This window comes from Polistes fuscatus, unplaced genomic scaffold (genome assembly GCF_010416935.1).
Source record: "Polistes fuscatus isolate 324 unplaced genomic scaffold, CU_Pfus_HIC Scaffold3, whole genome shotgun sequence".
Lineage (NCBI taxonomy): Eukaryota > Metazoa > Arthropoda > Insecta > Hymenoptera > Vespidae > Polistes > Polistes fuscatus.
Genome location: NW_025113107.1, coordinates 14,196,382 through 14,218,893, shown reverse-complemented (window position 1 = coordinate 14,218,893; position 22,512 = coordinate 14,196,382). Strand labels below are relative to the sequence as shown.

The 22,512-nt window shown below is 35.2% G+C and overlaps 2 protein-coding genes across 9 annotated transcripts in view; one reads left to right on the top strand and one right to left on the bottom strand.

Annotated features, from left to right (window-relative positions):
• The window catches only part of LOC122519095 (ras GTPase-activating protein raskol), a 135,004-nt gene that overhangs the window by 23,698 nt on the left and 88,794 nt on the right, over positions 1-22,512 (top strand). For 3 of the 7 annotated variants that reach the window (XM_043638297.1, XM_043638299.1, XM_043638298.1), the window contains exon 1: positions 21,725-22,079. The exons of 1 other annotated variant lie outside the window; for it this stretch is intronic. The gene's annotated coding sequence lies outside the window, so the exon portion shown is untranslated. Of the gene's footprint in view, positions 1-21,398; positions 21,535-21,723; positions 22,080-22,512 lie in introns of those variants that run through there. 3 more of the 7 variants (XM_043638296.1, XM_043638295.1, XM_043638300.1) reach the window with 3 other exon arrangements.
• LOC122519097 (cell wall integrity and stress response component 3-like) lies at positions 1,205-11,503 on the bottom strand. Of its 2 annotated transcripts, none has more exons than XR_006304244.1 (2): positions 2,603-2,802; positions 1,205-1,380 (listed from the first exon to the last, which is right to left on the bottom strand). XR_006304244.1 is itself a non-coding variant. In XM_043638308.1 (2 exons), exons 1-2 carry the CDS (start codon positions 11,395-11,397, stop codon positions 1,240-1,242), a joined length of 237 nt encoding a protein of 78 aa, XP_043494243.1. In that variant the 5' UTR covers positions 11,398-11,503; the 3' UTR covers positions 1,205-1,239. The 2 variants fall into 2 exon arrangements, 1 of the variants encoding a protein (XP_043494243.1); XM_043638308.1 differs by lacking the exon at positions 2,603-2,802 and adding an exon at positions 11,302-11,503.

Genomic DNA, 22,512 nt, shown 5'->3' with positions numbered 1-22,512 from the left:
CGTTTGGTTACCGTTACGTTAGTTAACTTCTATAAATCTATAATTATTATTTATGATAATGATATCGTTCTCATCTATTTTCGATTTTATCAACACTGCTTCCCCCCCCCACCCCCATCCCACCCCCTCCTCCTACTCCCACTCGTCTCTCCGTTCGACTTAATTTTATTCTCGAACGAACGTTCGATCTATTTTTAAATTCAATTTTTTTTATTCTTACACGAATCTAATTTTTATCTTTTTTTTTTTTTGTTTAAATATTATTCTGATAATAATTATATAATTCCAATAATGTTTGATCGAGTGTGTAATAACAGTATTTCTGAGATATTGACTTGTGATAGGAGGAAAATTTAGCAAACGAATTAGAAAGGTAAAGTGCATCGTGGCGTGTAATTTACATCGACTTCAGGTCGCGCATTCTTAAGAGAGTAGGTGTTCGAGTCTTTTTGCCGTTGCTCGTGGAAACCACCTGTGTACTTTCTAATGTAATAAGACGACTCGCTGGAGGGCCGAAGAGGTAATATATTTTTTTTTTTTATTTTTCTTCTTCTTTTTTTTTTTCATTTATATTTATTTTCTTGACTTTTTTTAGTTTCATTTTGATAGATCACTACGGATGAGTCAGGAGACTTACTTTTCTCTCTTTCTCTTTCTCTCTCATTCGATCTTCGTCACTCGCGACTTCTTTTCGCGATGATTCATCCAACGATTACACACGGTTACAAGAGACGAATACCGTAGTAGGAGGAGGGATAGTTTGCATTTATTTCTTAACCGTATGAGTTAGTTGTTGCTTTTGCTTGTTTGTGGTTGACCAATAAATGATGTCAGAATTTTAAGAAATATTTTATATATTTAAATGAGAACATTTATTTGTCATTTATACGATAAGTATTTTTTGTTAACGTAAATTTTGGAATTGTTTTATCTAACAACGAAATTCCCCCTTTTTTCAAACTGATTATTCATTCGTTATTTTATTCTAGCATACTTTTGATATATTTTAAACGATAAGAAGAAATTGTAAAAGTGCTTGTAAAACTTCGCGAAGAATTTGATAAAAGAAGAAATAAAGAAAAAAAGAAAATGCGATTAGGGAGGGGTACGTCAGGTTGAAGTAAAAGAGATAGATCGAAGTATGTTCTCTTGGTAGGGGGAAATTGTTGGACAGGTAGAAAAGAAATGCATCGTCATGCTGAAATATCCTTGCGAAGGGATAATTTGCCATTTTATTTCCTAGGAACTCTCGACAGTAATGCAGGTAGTAGTGCTGGTGGTGGTGGTGGTGGTAGTGCTGAAGGTGGTGCTGAAGGTGGTGGCGAATGCCGGTGGTGGTATTAGAGTAGTGGCCATTATCAGACGTGTCTTGGGATCGGTCTGAAACACCAAAGAAAATGCACGGCGTAATCCGTGCCGTAAAGATACCAACCTCTCTTTCTCTTCCTTCTTTTCTTTCTTTTTATCCATAATTCCTTTTCTGTTTCCTTTCCTTCACCTTTAGCCGCTTCAGGTGGAAAGTAATTTTGACTTGGTCTATCTTTGAAGCTACGAGCTCAAACTCCACCAGCCCTTGGCATTTTAAGATACGAAGCAGCGTGTACTTCGAAAAGTGGAGCATATTACTTTCTATTTTTTTTTATCTCCTTGCGTTGTAATTTATGCTACGATATATATAAAACGTCAGCTACGTCGGTACGAAGAATAAATTAAACTTCGCTCTGAGATCTCTGACTTATATAAATATTCAAATATTATTTGATATATATATAATTATTTTCTATTACATTTAATCCTTTCGCACACACACACACACGCACACACAACCCGAACATCGATAACAATTATAGCGATTATTATTGATAACAAAATGAGGTTTTTTTTTTTATAATTTTGTTCTTCGTGCAAGATTGAAGTTGACGTACTGCGGCTGTTAATACTTGGATCTTCGTTATTCCAATCGATTTACATGCTTTCTATAAATACATTGAACTCTTCGAATCAACCCAGGTAGATAGGTCATTAATATAAAATTAGATAATCCGATCGATTTCACGATAATCCCATATTACAAATTATAAGAAAGTTTAATCGTTTTGAAAAAGGTTCGTTAGTAATCAATTCAATCAATACTCCTTTCGTTTAGCATCGACCATTATCGAAAAACGTGCTAAACGTAGTATACTCAAGTTAACGATGTTAAATCAATATTTGATGAAATCGTTTACTTTTGTCTACAAATTTAACCAAAAGAAGTTCCCTAGGCTCTTACTAATCTTTTTTAAATCTAATTAGAAAAATGTATATGTGTGTGTGTGTGTGTTGTGCAACTTATGAAAAATCATGGTAGAAAATTTGCAGCCCTTCTGTATGATAAGCTTCGAATTTTTCAGCCCTTAACCAATACTAGACTCGTATTTAAAATAATTGTTTTGCTCGCGTGTATTGTTTAAAATATTCACGAAGTAATATTCCTCAAATAAAATCTAAATAAATATCTTTATTATTGTGTTAAACCGAGTGTTGACCGGAAATAATCTCTCCGGTGCAAAGGATTAATATTTCTTTTCTTTCGTCAATCGTTCATTTGTTCGTTCGTTACCTTAGTTCATCCGAAATCGTTCATTCTCTCTATCGTGGTCGTTTCCGTTGCTCTACAACCGCACAATTACTCGTCTACCTGTATTTTACGCTTCTCAGCGAAGTCTTCAAATGAGTTTTCGGAATTATCGGAAGTGGGAGGAGGTCGATGGAGACTCCTCCGACGTTTCCTTTGTTCGCGGATACCATTTATTCGCTCGTTCGTTCGTTCCTTCCTTCGTTAATGTTTCTTTGGGAAATTGAGATTTTACTAGTTCGATTCTTCAAACGTCCAATCTTGATTTTCAACGGTTATTCGGAGAATAACATTTATCGAGAGTTAATCGAATACCAATTAAAATCATTCCGTGATTGAGAACTTAACAAATACATTTTATTATTACACTCTGATCGTTCGGGTTTGATTTTGGGAAAGAAAAAAAAAATGTAATAGAAGAATAAGAATACAATTATATTTTGTCAGTTTTTCTATCTACTTTTTCCTTCTTCTTCTTCTTGTAGATTTTTTGATTCCTTTATTATTTGCAAGTAGAACGTAGAGAACGTAAAAGATAACTCAAGCGCAATAAGTGGACGGCACTCCTTTATCGTTGCTTCCCAACATACTACTCAACGTACTACTTCAACCAGTGGTGGTTGCCTTTGTACGATCCATTCCAACCTCGGAATTTTTCTCATTTCTCTCTCTCTCTCTTTCCCTTTCTCCCCTTTTCGGCCCTTTTCCTGCTGAGAGAGGTAGAGGGAAGAAAGAATTTGAGAATTTGGATTACAACATTCCGTATTGATTTCAACCTCCTGAAATAGGAAAATCTGTCTCCGCTTTTTTTTTTTCTAACCCGATATTTATTTAACTATTATTATTATTATTATTATTATTATTTATTATTATTATTATTATTATTATTAAATATTACATTTGTTATTTTTTCTCCACGGGCTTCGGCTAATATCTTAATTTGTTTCTTAAAGTAAATGATCAGAGACGCAGTATTTCCGTCACGTTCGCAAAGGAACTTCCTAGACGGTGTACTAAGAGACCGAAAAAGATGGAGTTTCTACTCTGGGAAATAGAAAATCGATTCCCACGGGCGCTTGCGTTTTAACGGTTGGACCGACTAACTTATTTACCTCCTTCGCACCGTTTATCTCTAATCATTTTCAACGGGGAACAACGATTTAGAATAAATTCGATGAAAGATTTTAAGCACCTAGACGACCCGTGTCAGCTTTTCGTTACACAAAATTCTTCTAAAATATAACGAAAGTTTTCCTTTATCGAATAATAAATTTCACTTTAGAGAGTTCGGTCTACTCTCACCCTCACCCACCCCACCTGCTCCCTCCGTCCCATTAGTTGAGAATTTTCGAAACAAATCGATTCGGGAATTAGGTCAGATGAAATATTTACTGTGCGAGAGGAGCCCGAGCAAAATGGTGCTCGTTGATTCGAGTAAGTGAAAATAACTCGACCTCGTTCACCTCTGACACGTGTATATCTAACACCATTAAAGCTTTTTTTATCTCTTATTTAAAACTGCTTCAATTATACCACCGCAACCGTCGACAAAACATGCATACAACAATCAATAATTATTCGACACTGATGGTTTGTTAGAAAAATTCTTCATTAAGTCTAACTAATTACCGAGTAGAAACAATAGTCGAGAGATATAAACTCGAGAAAATAACGCGATACGTTTAGAGTTTTTTTGACGGTACGAAAAATAATAATGATAATATATTAAGTAATAATCGAGGGCAAGAGAAAAATAGTAGTTGTCTTCTAGGTATCGTCATTCGTTCGTTCGTTCGTTCGTTTCGCAAAATTTGTTTCTATCAAGTAAACGAATAAAAGCTGTTAGAACCGTTCTCGTCTAATTAGTCCAATTAGTACACCGAACAACTATACACGTACCTGCGTATATGTACGCTCGCGCGATCGTAATTACGAGCTAATTAACGTATTCCGTGTGGTTTATTATTCCTTCTTTCTTTCTTTCTTTCAATTTGTGTACCACTTTTTCAATTCTCTTCATCCATTTTATTCGATTTTTTATTGTAATATTCTTTTTCAATCGCATGTTGTTATTAACATCGTGAAACGGCAAAGGTAGGTGCACGAACACAATGATGCGGATTGTATCGTCCTCGCGAAAGCAATATTGTCGGCCATTAGCGTAATGGGTTCCCGCCATTGGATGGTTGGTGTCATCGAACAAGGGTTACACCATGTAAAGATAATAACGCGCTTCGACTTCCTACGATGACCGTGCATCGATTATGACCGACCGTCCTCCTATTAATTGCATTAAAGCCACCAAGAATAATGAAAATGAATGCATTACTACGACGAAGCTTATAAATTCAAGTGGAAACTTTCAATATGCAGTTCTACGAACTGAGGGGAGTAATAATAAACCGTGAACCAAGCTTTTTTGATCTTCTATTTTTTTTTTTGATTCAAAAGATCAACGCAAATAAATTAATATAATAATCATCATTGTAATTCGATATATACAAATATAGGATTCGTGAAAAATTTGGGCCGTTGGATTCGACTGACCGGGACTCGAACCCGGATCTTCCGCATTTCGGGCGACTGCTCTTTAACCATTGAGCTATCCAGGGCCTACCGTCCAATCTCTTCACGAATGCCTATTTAAGTGTTTAACTTGGAGACGTTCGCATCTCACACAAATAATTTACTTATCGTTTTTATTTCTTATTTGTTCAAAATAATACTCACAAATAAAAGGTGTCTAGACAATAATAAATAAATAAATAAATAAATAAATATATAAAAGCATATATTTGAATACCTCAAATAATCCGTTCGTTCATCCAAGTAGAGATTATCATTACCGTAATTATGAAAATGACTGTGCCGGTGGTAATGATGATGGTGGTTTGGGGTGAAGGGCTTAATTAATTACTCGACTCGATATATTTTCGATCCAATTTCCCTCTGGATCATCGGTAGTAGGATTTACGTGTTCCATCATATGCATGTACACGCATGTACGCACGCTGATCTATGTATGTATTGTATAGATAGATATATTGTTCCCCCTCACATCGAAGGTGGTTGATATTACCATGGATCAACCGCAGGTATTTCCCACGTCAAATCGGCTCGTGATTGGTACCTCGAAACCCTACCAACGTAATCTTGTCTGACAATTTGTGTTACTTAGCTTTCGTTAATTAACGATTATTCGATCGTTTCGATCTTACGCGTTATATTACATTTTTTTTAATTGAACAATTAATTATAAAACAACAAACTGGAATTAATAACATGTTTCTTCGTTTCGTACAAAATTAATAATAATAATAATAATGTGAGAATTTGTTATATACGTTACGTACGATTTATTTTATTATTTGTTTTAAACACGTTTCAAAAATATTGTTGTAAACAATATCGTGAATAGTTTTTTAATCTGCGAACGACGACACGTTGGAGGCGTTGAAAGGAATTATAAAAATAGGATCGCAAAGAAAAGGATGCATCATCGATCGCAAAGTCTTTTCGTTCAACGAAAACGACCAGCTGAAAAAAGAAGTGAGTGAGTGAGTGAGAGAGTGAGAGAGAGAAAAGTCTTAGGCGTAGCGAGAAAAGCCTTTCTCATTGTTCCTCAACCCTTTCGCTTTTTTGTTGCACAGCCTGCGGTCTCGCGCGAGTTCCCTTTTTTCGCCTTCCGGGAAAAAATAGGAGACGTAATGGTACGACGGTACCTTTTCAGTTTCGAGAGAAAGATGGAACGAGAGGAAGGGCCGAGGGAGGAAAGGGTAAGAGTTTTACTTCTCAAACGCCTCTCTCTCTTTCTCTCTCTCTTTCTCTCTTTTTTTCTCTGTCTCTCGCTCTCCATTCCCTTTTTCCCTTTTTCTCACTTCCTGTAACTTCGACGTCGCTTAGTTTACATTCGCCTAGTTCTGCAAACCATGTCTTTGCAACACTTTTCTCTTCGCACCGCACCACCCACCCTACCCCTCACCCTTAGCGTTATCTTTTTCTTTGTATAGGACAGTGCAAAAATAGTCTTCTTTTTTTTTTTCTTTTTTTATTTCCAAGATTCATCCTCGCAATATGTTTGTTTTTTCAACTTGTTTAAGGGGTTATACGCAGTTAGGATTTTCAAAAAATCGATTTTTTTTTTTTGCATTTTCAGAATGTACATATATTTAAGTATATTCTCTGAAAATTTCAAATCGATCCGACAAATATTCTTCACTTCATGTAAGCTGCAAACAAAAATTTTTAACTATGCGTAAACGTCTCTTTGAAACTTTAAACGCGTTTTTCTCAAAACGGTATTTTCAAAGTCGGTGATTTTGATTTTTCAAAAACGGCTTAACCGATCGGTTTCAAATTTTTACACAATCTTCTTAGATATATTCCTCAGGTATTAAGTATAAGGAATAATTTTTAAAAAATTTATTACTATTTTTTTGTAACAATTTAGAGCGAAAATTTTAGTCAAAAACAACAACTTTTTTTCAAATAGACGCCATTTTGTCAAAAATCAAAATTTTCATTATTCCTTGGTTTTAATACCTGCATTAATCTATCCTTTAAAAGAATCCACCATATTTTTTAATTTCGGATAATCCAAACCGCCAAAATGGAGATCACCGCCAAACGTCATTTTTAGAGGACGTTCAGGAAATCATCTACAGGAGCAGTGCAGATTAATATTTTTAATCTCAAAAGTTCACTCTATTTGAATTACCAACAATTTTTTTTGAGAAATAAAAACTGTTTCTAGAAAAAATTCATGAAAATACGTCTTTTTCGAGCCTCGCAACACCATATAACCCCTTAAATATTAAATGCTTCTATCAATTGCTATTAAATGCTACAATATTTGTTCTTGCACTTTCAGTGCATCGGTGTTTAAATATTTTATGAAAGAATGATATTCAATATGTGTAATTAAACAACAATTTAACGAAACCCTTGGGAAGGTTGCCTGCAATTCCAGGATTCCGTGGAACATCGAGTTTTTAAGTTTTTATTTTTTTATAGTATGTTGAATAATTTTATAAATGAAAACATTTGCTTTATACGTGATTCGATTATTCGTGTTTTTTATTTTTTCGAAAATATGTTTAGATCGTCCTATTGAAGTAAAATAAAAATATAAAATAAAAACAGGGAAATAACGGGAAACGCTTAATAATCTGAAGATTGAAATTACTCGGTATTTTAAATTTCATTTAAAAATAAGCAAATGTATATAATTTCTCCTGAAAGTAATATCCTTGATATATATATTTATTAAAAAGCATCATTCTCACAATAAGGCAACCTCGAGAACGGTAATCCAAGTAGAAGGAAATAAAAATGAAATGGGGAAAATCAAAGCGATATTTAAACTGCTTAGTCGCGGAGACCCGTTGTTCTGGAAAGTTCGCAATCTTAATTTGACGGTTTTGTTCGCAGTTCAAAGAGATAAAGGAGTGGGGGTGGGGTGGGGTGGGGTGGTGTATGAGAGAATATAAAAAGAATAAAAAAAAGGGAGAAAGGAGGATAAGGTCGAGGCTGGATGAAGAATAAAGAAAGAAAATGTAAAAAAGAATAGGAAATAAAAAGTAGATGGGAAAAACTTTCTAAGGGGAAAAAACAAATGGATCAAAATTTTAGGAATATTAAATATGCAATAGAATCCAATTGTTATTAGGTTAAAAGAAAAATTAATGAAATTCCATATCCGACGATCGTTCCCTCGAATTTTCCTCATTTTCTTTTCGAAGTAATGAGAGAAAAGGTAAAAAATCTACGATCGCAACTCCCTTCAACCTTTTTTTCTCCCCTTCTCCTCCCTTTCCCACGATTTTTTCGTTATTCTCGTACTTCGGTCTTTTTTCCTTCTTTTTTTCTTCTTTTTTTCTTTTTTTAAAAACACGATCTTAACGCTTTTTTCAACGTTCCGTCATTACTCGCGTTTCGTCTGGCCTTGGGCGTCAAGTTTCTTTTTGAAATTTGTCAAAAGCCTTTGATATCTTTGTTTTTGTCAAAAGTTCAATGGAAACAAATTTTGTATTTCGTTCTGCGATAAAAATTCATATCGAAGTAGGAACAATTCCGTCGTCGTAAAATTTGTATTTTTATTCAAGCAGGGTGAAACTTTTCAAATTGGGTAATATCGAAATGTGAGTAAACACTAATATTATTTATCAAACATGTTCATTTGCGGTTTGTTACGTCACTCGATGACTAACTTCTAGGTTTAACGATAAAATTAAAACCCGGTGAAGCAAGCAACAATCTCTCCATAAAACGTACCATTAATAATGACACGTTCTTAAATCTGATAATTAAAAAGAAGACAAAAAAATGTGGGGATACCGGTTTAGCGAGTAAAAGCGTGTCAGTCGTTTAAAGGATAGCGTCAAGTCGATAATCGAAATATTATCGAACGTTCACCTGCATTGAAGATTTGTATATTCGATCAATATACTCCACTTTATTTACTTCAAAGGCTATTATTATTATTATTATTAACTCATCTCGTAATAATAATAGATTATTATTTTCCATAATACATGAATATTATATATTCATTCACGATACTTTAAATATATCTCTCTTTTTATATAAGTTTACGATAAATTATAAATAGATATAATTCGATCTATATTTATTAATAATAAACGTTTGAAATTTTTCGAGGAGGAGGAGGGGGGGGGACGATTCAACGAACACGTGCATTGATTTATTTATAAATTTTCCCTTTTTCAAAGATTACTTTGATCTATACACATATTTATAAATCTAAAGCTTTTATATATTTTAGACGAGTGAAAAAGAGAGATTCTATTTACCCGAGTATTTTTATTTACACGAGCACGAGATTTGTATATAAATAAATAAATAAATATATACACACATATATAAAGAAAACTATTTATAAATTTATAAAGAAGAGTAGTAGTAACTCGTTGCAGTCGAATCGATCGATCGATCGATCGATCGAATGCGGATTCTCATAAGAGGGGAAAGAAATGAGAAGAAATAAATAAATAAAAATAATAATAATAATAAATAAAAGAAAAGAAGTAGAAATTACGCATCAATGCACTGAGCACTGTGTACTCTGGGAAGGAATGCGATTCGATCGAATTTCGATATCGTTCGATATTCGATATGACGAAGGACCTGCATAAAGCGATAGCTTGCTTGCTTGTGTTGTGCAATATCTCTCTCTCTCTCTCTCTCATACGTACTATGTATAAACTTATATACATAGTTATATACAGCAAAGTACAAGGTATATAATACGTAAGTATATATATATATATCTTCCCTTATATATTTGGTAAATCGTGATTCTCTTAGAAGACGCGAATCGACGTGTACCATCTCGTTAATTAGAGAAACTTCCGCGAATCGTAGAGGCCAATCGTGCTTGAGAATCGATAGTAATCGACGATCGTAAGTATCCGAGATCGGTACGCGATTGGTTTTACCACTTAGCTTTAACCCTTTCCATGCATTTATAATCCCATTAATGTTTAATTAGTTTTGCGGAAATAATTCGAATTATTTTTATATGGAAAAATACTCGTCGATAATGTGCGTTCGATCTATCGAGAATAATCGTTGATCTTTTAACGCTAGTTTTCGTTTTTTTGTTGTTTTTGTTGATTTAGAAATAATTTTTTAATGGATTCTTTACGTGTTTTTTCGTTTTGTTCAATTAACGTAGTAGGTTTTCGTAGGAAGTATCAAATTTTGCTGATCGAACGTTGTTGATCGGTGACGATCGGTCGCACCTTGCACATTTACGCGTGTGTGTGTGTGTGTATGTGTGCGTGTGCGTGTATATATGTAAACGTTTGCGCTTAACTGCTTTTTCTCGCTATTATATTACACGGATAGACTCTCGTTCGCGAGAGAGTGGCGAACGAACGATTATCGGCGAGAGTAATTCGATTGTGTTATAATAACCGTGTAAACGAGCCGAGCGACGATGATTAACGCATCGCCACCGTTCCGTACATTGAAAGAAAAACGTCCAACATCGATGGGTTTTAGTTTTACAACGCGCCACTAACTGGGGGAGAAGGTAATATCCTCTTTTTTTTTCTTTTTTTTATTGATTTTTTATCGTCTATGACTAAATGTAGGTCAAATTATTATTCATCAATACCACTTACAATCAGATTTTCTAGTATGAAACTAAAAGAGTGTACACAATAGCATTTGAATTGATTATAATTGAGAATATAATTGTAAATAGTTAAATGATTATTTTATTCGCGTCAGTTTTGATTTTATCAACGTACCAACGTAGAACGAGCTTTGGGAGCTTTTGCCAAAGTTTACGTTGGAATTTGGATTATTATTCATCAATACCACTTACAATTATATTTTCTAGTATGAAACTAAAAGAGTATACAATAGCATTTGTATTGATCATAATTGGGAATATAATTGTAAATAGTTAAATGATTATTTTATTCGCGTCAGTTTTGATTTTATCAACGTACCAACGTAGAACGAGCTTTGTGAGCTTTTGCCAAAGTTTACGTTGGAGTTTGGATTATTATTCATCAATACCACTTACAATTACATTTTCTAGTACGAAACTAAAATAGTGTACAATAGCATTTGAATTGATCATAATTGGGAATATAATTGTAAATAGTTCAATGATTATTTTATTCGCGTCAGTTTTGATTTTATCAACGTACCAACGTAGAACGAGCTTGGGAGCTTTTGCCAAAGTTTACGTTGGAGTTTGGTAGAGATTGCGATGGAACGTAGGGTGCAACCGCATAGCACAGCATGGCATCACCACCACCACCACCATATCAATATCACAATCCTTTTGTCCCTAACCACCATATATATATATATAACCGCCATATATAGTATGAGTAGTGTCTCGAACTTCTTCGTATTCTTCATTTTTGTCCACGCGACCAGTTACAATAAAAATGGTGGTTGGTGGACGGACAAACAGACGAGAGTAGCTCGAGGGTGTGCAATATATTATTTGGCGCGCGGAATGTGTTTTGTCCCAACGAGATTTCTACCACCGAACCATACCACACCATACCATACCATACCACCCCCCACCACGTCTCTTCTCTTCCTCCTCTTCCTCCTCATTCTCATCCTCCTGTTCAAACCCTCCATGCGTTCGCCATGCTGTGCGATCCAGCCACCCCAACATTCTCTTCCCTTTTTTCTTTCTCCGATAACCAAGCGTCCCCTAAAACTTGACATCGCAATATATCTCAATATCATAGATATATGCTACACACCGAATTTTCCTAGTATACAGTATATTCTAAATGTATCAAAAATATATTCGAAGAATATTATTTCTCGCGAATTAATTAATTATCAATCGATTATCTACCCTTTTTTTTGTCACCCTTATCGTAACATAAATATCTTTAAAGTTGAATATACGTATGGTAACAATAAAAAATGTATTATCGTGTCAAATCTTTTCGTATCATTCTAATCTATATATACATACATATGTACGTAAAAAAAGAAAGTAGAAATAAAATATAGGATTTAGTATGAAAGATTTGGGGTCCTCGAACGACTGTGGTGGTCCTATCGATTCCCCAAGGGATCCCTTTGACTCGGATATTTTTCTGTTCGCAAGGTTCAGCCGAACGGGAACGAACGATCCGGTCTGGTCTCGTTCGACGGGGGATGATGATCCAGCGCAACGAGGGCTGCGGAATTTTCATGCTCCAACGAGTCGGGGTGGCAAGTTCTCTTCTCGTTCGAGAGAGAAACGAGATGTGTTGGCAGAGTTGGTTGCCAGAGGTTGTGGCGATGGTGTTGGTGGTGGTGGTGATGGTGGTGGTGGTGGCTTGTGTCGTTGCTTCAAGTCACACGCTAGATACTATACTATATGCATGAACTATCTATAGCCCTGCGGCTAAGGTCGAAAGGGATGCTACGATCGAACGAGACACCAACCTCTTCGTTCTCGTCCTCGTCCTCGTCCTCGTCGTCGTCGTCGTCGTTGTCGTCATCGTCTACTTCACGTCTCTTGTTCATCCTTCCGTCACATCCGGGAAACATTCAGCGTCTCTTTTAATCTCCTATTCGCTCGGTAACATCAAAACAGATCACCGACCCTTATCGAACTTGTTACCATACTACCTCCCTCCCTCCCCCCTTCCCCCTATCCTCGCCCCGCCCCCTCTTCTCTTCTTCTTCCTTTCTCTTCGACCTCTTTCTTTTTCATGCGTCTAAGTATAAACGTTGTAATACGATGATAAAACGCGTTACTTTTATGCCTCAATCTTTCACTCCTCGTCAATTTTTTTTTTACTATCGTTTCACATACCAGTGGGTTTTACTTTATCGACGAGTCGTTGTATTTATCCTTGGAAAGGATAATAAAATGCTTTGCTGTATTTAGTCTTACAATAAGATTTATTATGAAAAGGTGATATTATAAGAGATGCATCGCGTCTCGTTTCAATTATTTTCGATAATTTATTAAAGGGTCAATCGTATTTGTCCTTACAATAATATGATTTTAGGGAAAATAATGAAATATTCTCCGAATTTATTATTTGGATAAAAATTAGCTATTTAATTTTGTTATTTTTAAGTTATAATATATACTATAAGTTAAATAAGTTTAAGTTGTAATATATAATTATATAAATATACTTATTTAATTTTTACTTTTTAGTTAGCTATTTTTTTTTTTTTATTTTTTCGAAAGGAAAGAAATAGAAGAAAGGTAGAAGAAGGAAGAGGAGGAGGAGGAGGAGGTCGCAAGGGGGGTAACTGCGGATCGATAAGAGACAAGCAGTCTTAAATAAGCTTCCTTGGCAAGCTCGCTTTTCTACCCATCCACCCATTCGACCAACGCGATCCTTTTCACCCCTTGTGTTTGCTGTCAGTCGAGGATGTCTTTGCCGACACTCGATCCCCCCTCTTCCTATCACACTCTCTCTCCCTCTCTCTCTCTTCTATCTTCTTCCTTGCCAGCGAGATTTACGTGCGAACACACGCTAAGCGTATTTCAAAGCAAATCTCGAACATTCTCTCCTTTCTACCTCTTCTTCTTCTTCTTCTTCTTCTTTTTTTCTTCCTTCAAATTTTTTCTTCTTATTTTCTTGCCTTATAGGAAAACACGCATCAACCCCCTCCCCACGCCCTCCCCCTATATAATATATTTTTCCATTATCCGTGGAAAAGTGAAATTGAAATTCGTTTCTTTTTATTTTTTTCTTTTTATTTTTATTTTTGTTTTTTTTTTTATTATTGAAACCACAGCAACGCGGTTTCAATAAAACGCGAAACCCTTTAACGGGAAACAACGCAGGAACTTTTAATCCCTATTCGATAACTTGATATTTTCACGAGACGATGATATAAACGTATCGTTTAGAACGGTAATAGGAGAAATACAAGAGAATTGTTCTTTATTGTTTCTACCCTTTTTTGTTTTTTTTTTTATTTTTTTAGCAGAGGCAACAATTGGGCAGAGGCAACAATTTCTAAGCGATTAGAAAAAAATCAATTATATTCCCCCTTTCGTTCGAGATTTAACAGAATTTTTGTAGTTTGGTTTATGGTTTTACAGGATCGACTAATAAAATTGATCAAACAAATTCTTTCTCTTTAAAAAAAGAGAGTTATCGATTGTTTCCAATCGATGTAGAGAAACTTTTCACTTTACGTATGTTTTTTTTTCTTCTTTTTTTATAGATTCTGTTAATATGAAAAGTGTACAGTGCAATAATAATAAAAAAAAAAATAGATTACTTTCTTGGGGTAATGTAAAGGTGTATGGTGATGGTGGTTGGTGGTGAGATATTTATTCCAGTATGCTGATCATGAATCGGAAATTATCATCGCGGCATTAACGGCAGTACTTTCGATTCTTTTTTCCTCTTGTTCTCTCTCACGCGTATATACTTTTACTCATTTTGTACTGTCGTTTGTATTAGTCCTCGGTCTCGTTTCACAGATAACGCGAAATCCAATCGAATCCCATCGACGATACATACAGACCGGATGTTGTTACTTTTCCTCCGCCCCCCTCCCCCCGCGTTTATTCCCTGAAATTACGAGTAAAAAATAAAAAGAAAAAGAAATTCCTATTTCCTCTCCCATCGTTACACGTCCCATTGCTCGCGTCGATTGTTTTTATTTCCCTCCTTTTTTTTTTCTCTTCTTTTTGTTCCTTTTCTTTTTCTATTTACGCGTCGACCAATATGGCAGACATTAAAATTCCGCGGGATCGATTATTCACGGTTGCTGCTTATGCAATGTTGTTTCTTTAATAATCCATTCGTAAAATAAACAAAATGTTTCTCCTGATATAATGGCTAAGTTATCATCGAATTCTCGTTGATTTATTTAAGAATTCTCGTTTAATTAAACGTTATAAATGTGTACTCGGTTTCAGCGATTATTAGTTTTCGATTTATCGAATATCATTCGATTATTTTTTCTTTAAATACTTCCCCATTGGATTTCCTTTATTACAATGCGTCGCTTTGAGCGATAAATTATTCCGATTAGGGTAATCATATTTAATTTCATTCTCATAAATTTTCTAACAACGAACGACATCGTTTAGAGATAAAAATTCGCAAAGATAAGTTGATTTATATAAAAAAAAAAGAAAAAAGAAAAAAAATCATTTACATATTATAAAAAAAGAAAAAAAAAATTAGTCCCAATAACGTGCGTTCTCTGGCGACGAAAATCCGAACTTTTTTTTTGACAAATTCGGTCGATAATGCAGAGAACATACCATACCGACTACTTGTTACTCGTGTCGATAAGTAAGATTCCTGTTAGTTCCTAAAAAAACATGAATGAACTTAAAGAATGAATTTGATGAAGAAAACGTGTCTCGACCATTCATCCTTTTATCATTGATTGTAAATTTTCCCGCTAAGTACTAAGGATATTTTATAACGCTATATAAATGTGATATTAAATAAAATAATCGTAAAAAACAAGATGACCGTTCGACCGAACAATAAATATTATTAGAAAAAAGGGGGGGGGGATTAATTATTACGCATCGAGGAAGTTAAGGAAGAAAATAAAATATATAGAACATTAAAATGACATGTATACGTAAAAGTGCAACGAGTAATCGTAAGAAGGTGTATCGTTTGTACTGCACACGATATCGGGTGTACCCCTATAGTGTTTCTACGATTGCTACACTTGAGATCGGAAGATCGAACTCGATACAGATCAACGATCCTTTTTTTATTTTTTTTTATTTTTTTTATTTTATTTTCTCGCATACTTTTATCCGATTTTTTTTTGCCCCCCTCCCCCCTCCCCCCAACCCGTGTAATCTCGTTAATTTAATCCCGGTATCAAATAACAGACAGAAGACACGGTAAAAGTATATGTACCACCCCGTTGTAAAAGGCTACAGGGTAAAACCTTTCCTTTTACGAGCAAACTGTATGACTCCGAAACATCTGCGTTAGATGTTACATAGAAATGTATATGCACTTATATGTGTGTGTGTGTGTGTGTGTATATGGGCGATTAAATCGGTCGGCGAAAGCGTTTACGTGTTACGTGCCAAGTACTACATGCATCGTCGACTTTCAATGAATTTTCTTGCTCCTTTTCGTCTCGCCTCGTATGATATGTCGTTAACGATCTCACGATATCTTCTATCTGATTCGAGAAAAAAAAATAATAAAAAAAAAAAAACTAGCCTTTCTAAGGAAACGCCGCTCTATCTAAACTTCTTTTCTATTTTTTCCAACTGCATAACTCTTCTATTATCGATTTATCTTTCTCTTTTATAATACGCACTTTCTTTCTTCCTCGTATACAACGACATGATTTATCGACAAAAAATTCGATCCGAACGATTCAAAAAAGACAAAAAAATAAAGTTCATTCTTTCGATCATCCTTCTTTAAAATAAAAAAGTTAAAATAATAAAATAGTTAACATAATCTCGAGTTACTATAGATATAAGCTGCATTATTATTACATTTTGTTTCCGTTCGATCGTGGTAATGTACTCGTGTAAAATAATAAACCAACATTTTGTTCAGTTTTACGAATACCATGCATGCGTAGCGGGTGGGTGGGTGGGTGGTTGGTAGTGGTCGGTTATAATGCATAGAAGAGCAACGATATGTACGACTTGTTTGCAATTGTCTGATTGCGGCAACGTTTCGTTTGTTTCATCGAATATTCATTCGCGTATAATCCGACAAATCGGATTTCATCGATTTGTTGGAAACTGCACTCCGGAGAGAGAGAGCATTGCTCGAAATTCATTGAATCTTTTCGAACATAAGTTAGATCTATTATGTCATGATTATATCAATGAAGATACTTACGCGTGTACGATACAATACGACGATCAATCATATTCGAATCGATAATCTCGATGAAATTGACGAAAATTTGGATTTTGACGAAATTCCAATGAACGAAACAAAACAAAAAAACAAACAAACAAATCCATCCCCATTTGGATGGACGAGAAAAATTCGTGTCGCTGCGTTGGAAGAGAGGAGACATAAAAAGCATTAACACAACGAAAGAGGACCGGAGTAAGCAGACCGAGAAACATTGGGTTACCATATGCCGCTGTAAAAGCGTAAATCCAGCGACTTCTCGTGCCGGTGGATCTTTTTCTTTTTTTTTTCTTTTTGTATCCTCTCTTTTGCGTTTTCTTTTTACATCGCTTTTACGTCCAAGTCCAAGTAACGGGTGACGGGAATAATAACGGCATACGAACGGCCAAGTTTTCGAGGCCGACCGGATTAGAGTCGGTCGTCTGTCTCTCTCTTTCTCTCTCTCTCTCTTCTATCCTCTTCCCTACCTCCGCTTCGAAAATCTCTCCCGTTGGTTAATTGATCGATTGACAGCGAGAGTATTTCGCATTATTCGATATATGAAAGTGACAGAAAACGCGAGACAGATAGGATAATTCGTTAAATTCGTCTAATATTTGACACTATCCGTTAATTACATACACGTTTTACGCGTATTTATATTTTATAGAATTAAAATCAAATGTGAAATCGTGCGTTGAATAATCGAAAGATAAAATACGCGTATCGGAGATAGAGATATTCTCAATAAAATTCATTTTTCGTATTATAAACTCTTATCGTTAATTATATTGAAATGTACTTGATATCGTATGCAAGATTACGAGATCGAGTTTTAAATGGAGAAAAAGAGAAAAAAAATGGGTGGGTGAGGGGTAAAGGAAGAGATAGTTAATAAAATTGATCTGATATTTGATGCTTTCATTAATTATACCAAAGGTGTGTATCCTGTATCGTATGCAAGATAACGAAATCGAGTTGGTAATGGAAGAAACGAGTTGCATTCCGCGCATTTCTCGTAAAAGCGAAAATATCATCTAACAGTCCGATTCCGTGCAAGTGGAATGTCGTGGACGAGAAGAAAAGGTAGAAGAAGGAAGAAAGGAAGGAAAGAAGGAAGGAGGGTAGGTGGAAAATAGAAAGAAAAAAAAGACAAGAAAAGAATAAAAGATAGGAAGAAGAATAAGAAGAAGAAAAAGAAGAAGAAGAAGAAGAAGGTGGAAGAATGGTCGACCGCGGTGTGCAGTTTACTCGGTTCGTTGCGCGTGTAAATACGGTTAATGGGAAAACCGTAACACGGTTTACATGCACCGCCCGTTATATATTCGCGTACGCGCTTTCATCTACGATTGCGATCGTTTGCGAAAGTTTTTTCAGTTAGTATACCTAGACAGACATCTATGGTATATCTCTAAGCGTATTCGAGATAAATCGATAGCTCGGTGTCGCGAGTTATAATAAAGAAAAAAACAATTCGTTAGATATGAAAAATATTTTTCATCCCGAAAACGCGAAATTGTTTATTTTCTTTTTTTTTTTTTTCAATAATAATACGTACGTACAACAATTATCTTAGAACAATTAAATGAAAATTGAATTAGAATAGAATTGAGACTACCGACAGCGAGTGTTAATAAAAAAGAAACAATTCGTTAGATACGAAAAATATTTTTCATCCCGAAAACGCGAAATTGTATTTTTTATTTTTATTTTTTATAATTTTTTTTCCTCAATAATAATACGTACGTACAACAATTATCTTAGAACAATTAAATGAAAATTGAATTAGAATAGAATTGAGACTACCGACAGCGAGTTTTAATAAAAAAGAAACAATTCGTTCGATACGAAAAATATTTTTCATCGCGAAAACGCGAAATTGTTTGTTTATTTTTATTTTTATTTTTTTTCTTTTCAATAATAATACGTATGTACAACAATTATCTTAGAACAATTAAATGAAAATTGAATTAGAATAGAATTGAGATTACCAACAGCGAGAGTTAATAAAAAAGAAACAATTCGTTCGATACGAAAAATATTTTTCATCCCGAAAACACGAAATTGTTTTTTTATTTTTATTTCTATTTTTTTTCCTCAATAATGATACGTACGTACAACAATTATCTTAGAACAATTAAATAAAAATTGAATTAGAATAGAATTGAGCCTACCGACAGCGAGTTATAATAAAAAAGAAACAATTCGTTCGATACGAAAATATTTTTCATCCCGAAAACGTGAAATTGTTTGTTTATTTTTCTTTTTTTTTTTTTCAATAATAATACGTACGTACAACCAATTATCTTAGAACAATTAAATGAAAATTGAATTAGAATAGAATTGAGACTACCAATAGCGAGTTATAATAAAAAAGAAACAATTCGTTAGATACGAAAAATATTTTTCATCCCGAAAACGCGAAATTGTTTGTTTATTTTTCTTTTTATTTTTTTATTTCTTTTCAATAATAATACGTATGTACAACAATTATCTTAGAACAATTAAATGAAAATTGTATTAGAATAGAATTGAGACTACCGACAGCGAGTTATAATAAAAAAGAAACAATTCGTTAGATACGAAAAATATTTTTCATCCCGAAAATGCGAAATTGTATTTTTTATTTATATTTTTTATAATTTTTTTTCCTCAATAATAATACCTACGTACAACAATTATCTTAGAACAATTAAATGAAAATTAAATTAGAATAGAATTGAAACTACCGACAGATCGATCGGAAAGATTTCCGATCTCTTGGATATATTTACACCGGATCCCGTTCGGTAATTCAAAGAGGAAACGAACGTAGGGATCGATGCTCGTGTAAAGACATAAAATCGTTAGACGATCTCTCGAGGGTGCACGTGGCCTCCCTTCTTCCGTGGAATCACCGTTCTCGAACCTTTACAAGAAACTTTGAGCGCGTGTGTGCGTGCGTGTGCGAAAGAGAGAGTCAAGAGAAGTCTAATAAATTCTTAAACCCTTTTCTCTCTATTTATTCTACCCTTTCTCTCTCTCTTTCCCTCTCCCTTTAATTCTTCGTTTTAATGCACAATTCCGTAAGAATAGAAATAAGAAAGGATCGATTGGCGATGTTTTCTTCCTTTCCATTTGATCATTTTCTCTCTTTTTCATTCCATCTCGTGTTCATTCTTCGTTCTCCTTTGGAAGCCTCCACGTTCGTCGTAGTCGTAGTCGTCGTCGTATCTTCACCGTTAGATTTATTCAAACGAGCGAATCTGTCTACTGACTTCAAATGCCAGGCTCGTCTTCCCACGTTGTACTCGTTTCTCTTTCCATTCTTTCCGACAATCCTTAACGTCGTCGTCCCCCCTTTTTCCTTTTCTCATTCTTCCTCTTATATCATCTTCTTCCTCTTCCTCTTCCATTCTTCGAACGGATCCACGGTATAGGACGTCAAATACGCGAATAGAATCGAAGTCGTAATTCATAAATGTCGATCGGTGCTTTCCTCCGTCATATTCGTCCTATGTGCTTCATGATATTCAACATTCAACATTTTTATATGAAAATCAGGTAGCGTTACATATGAAAATTTAGAACGAGTCTATGCGAATATTTGACGAAATAAAAAAAAGAAGAAAGGAAAAAGAAAATAAGAGAGAGAAATGCGTCTCGACGGAAAAAGAGAATTTTTGGCTATTTTAGACTCGAAACGTTCCCCTCTTTAACTCTCTCTCTCTCTCTCTCTCTCTTTCTTTTCCTCTTAAGTTCTCGAGCAGAAAGACATTCGGTAAGAATTCCTCTTCGTCTGGCTAATTCAAAATGCTTTATTTTGGCGGTTGGCACAAAGTCCAACCATCCGGTTGATCGAGCAACCGGCATCGACCACGTATGCTGGAAGTGTATATGTACGACTAAATTGTATCTATCTCGTCTTCGTCGTCGTCTTCTCGTCGTCGTCGTCGTTAAGTGCCGGTCGATCGACGATGCGGAATAAAGAGGAGTCTAACCGGAGAACGTAAGACACGAGAGAAAGAGAGAGAGAGAGAGAGAGAATCCTTGCGTTTTACGATTTTGCAAGAAATACCTCCAACGTGTTTCTTATAAATCTATTCCTATAGAATAGAACACGTGCAATGATTTATACAAAAAAAAAAACCATTTTTTTTATTATCGAAACAACTTACATATTTCTTTTTATAAATTTACAATTATTAGAAAATTTATATTTCATTTTATATTAATTGCTTCTTTAGATCTAAACAAACAAATGATAGATATATTTATTGATACAATTGTATTAATGTGTGTATCGATAATCATTTTCTATAGTTCGATGTCACGTTATATACATATGTAATCCAGGTAATGTTAGTAGAGTTCGTTCGACTAAGGTCGTTCGGACGTCTTCGGTAAGCTTCGATCGTACTCGGAGAGTCTCGGTTGATTTCGACCAGCGGCGTATTATTGGTACGCTCAGTCCGCGACGAGCCACCGGTGGGGAAGGAGTGTCCGTCGCTTCGCACCCTTACGTTTATACACGTATACATTTTTTGTTTTCTCGTATGCGTTTGGAACGCGCACGTGCGACGGGATTACACATACATAGTTGAATGCTATCGAAAGGTGAGATATATATTGTGTTAGTGTGATAAATCGCGATTAAAATAGGCGGGAAATACTATCGCGTTCGAAAATATCTCTTGGAAATTTATAAAACGTACGTACTCGTTAGTAAAGTTCGTCGTTTGACAAGTGTGTGTGAATCGCATATATAATTTTGAATATATTTTTCTTATTTTCCTTGTTCGTTCGTTCGTTCGTTCGTTTGCAGTGGCTCGCATCATCGATCGTCGTAGCAGAGTGGTATCAGTGAGAAGAGATTGTTGTGCGTGTCGTAGAAATGTCGGAGAATCGTCAGAAAGGAGCGATCGATGATCATTTTCTTCGTCTGCTTAAAAAACAGACACGACGCGGCGTCGGTTGGAAAAGCGTGATCTAGCTAGCATGACCGCGTAACCTATTTTCGAAGAAAGAAGGATAATACAAATGGCTGACCAAGTGTTTAAACGTTCTTGCTGAATTTGTCCTCTCCATCTATTTTCGAAGCCAAAGTGCGAGAAACATCGAAAACTCGTTTCGATATTCGAGAGGACCGCCGAAACGTGACGGTATGTCTTCTTTTTCGCGTGCTAGTAGACCGGCTCGAGCTCGAAAATCTTCTTCCTCCTCTTCCTCCTCTTCCTCCTCCTCTTTATTCTCCTCTTCATTCTCCTCTTCTTCTTCTTCTTCTTCTTCTTCTTTGAGCTAAGACTTTCCTCTCCTCGGATGTTTATCTCCCGCTCTTACGTGTGTATGTGTGTGTATGTGTGTACCGCGATGTTTCAGAGAGAAAGAGAGGATATACTGTAAGAAGATTTAAGCAAGACGAAAGTCTCTCTGTCTCTTTCTATCGCGTCTTAAATATTTGAAGGATTATCTTGAATCTTTTTGCTCGGTTTCTGTCGCGAAACGACCGGTATCCATAAAGCTAAATCTTCCAAGTGGTAAGAAGGACGATATCCTCCTCATCCTCCTCCTTCTCCTCTTCTTCTCTCTCTTTCT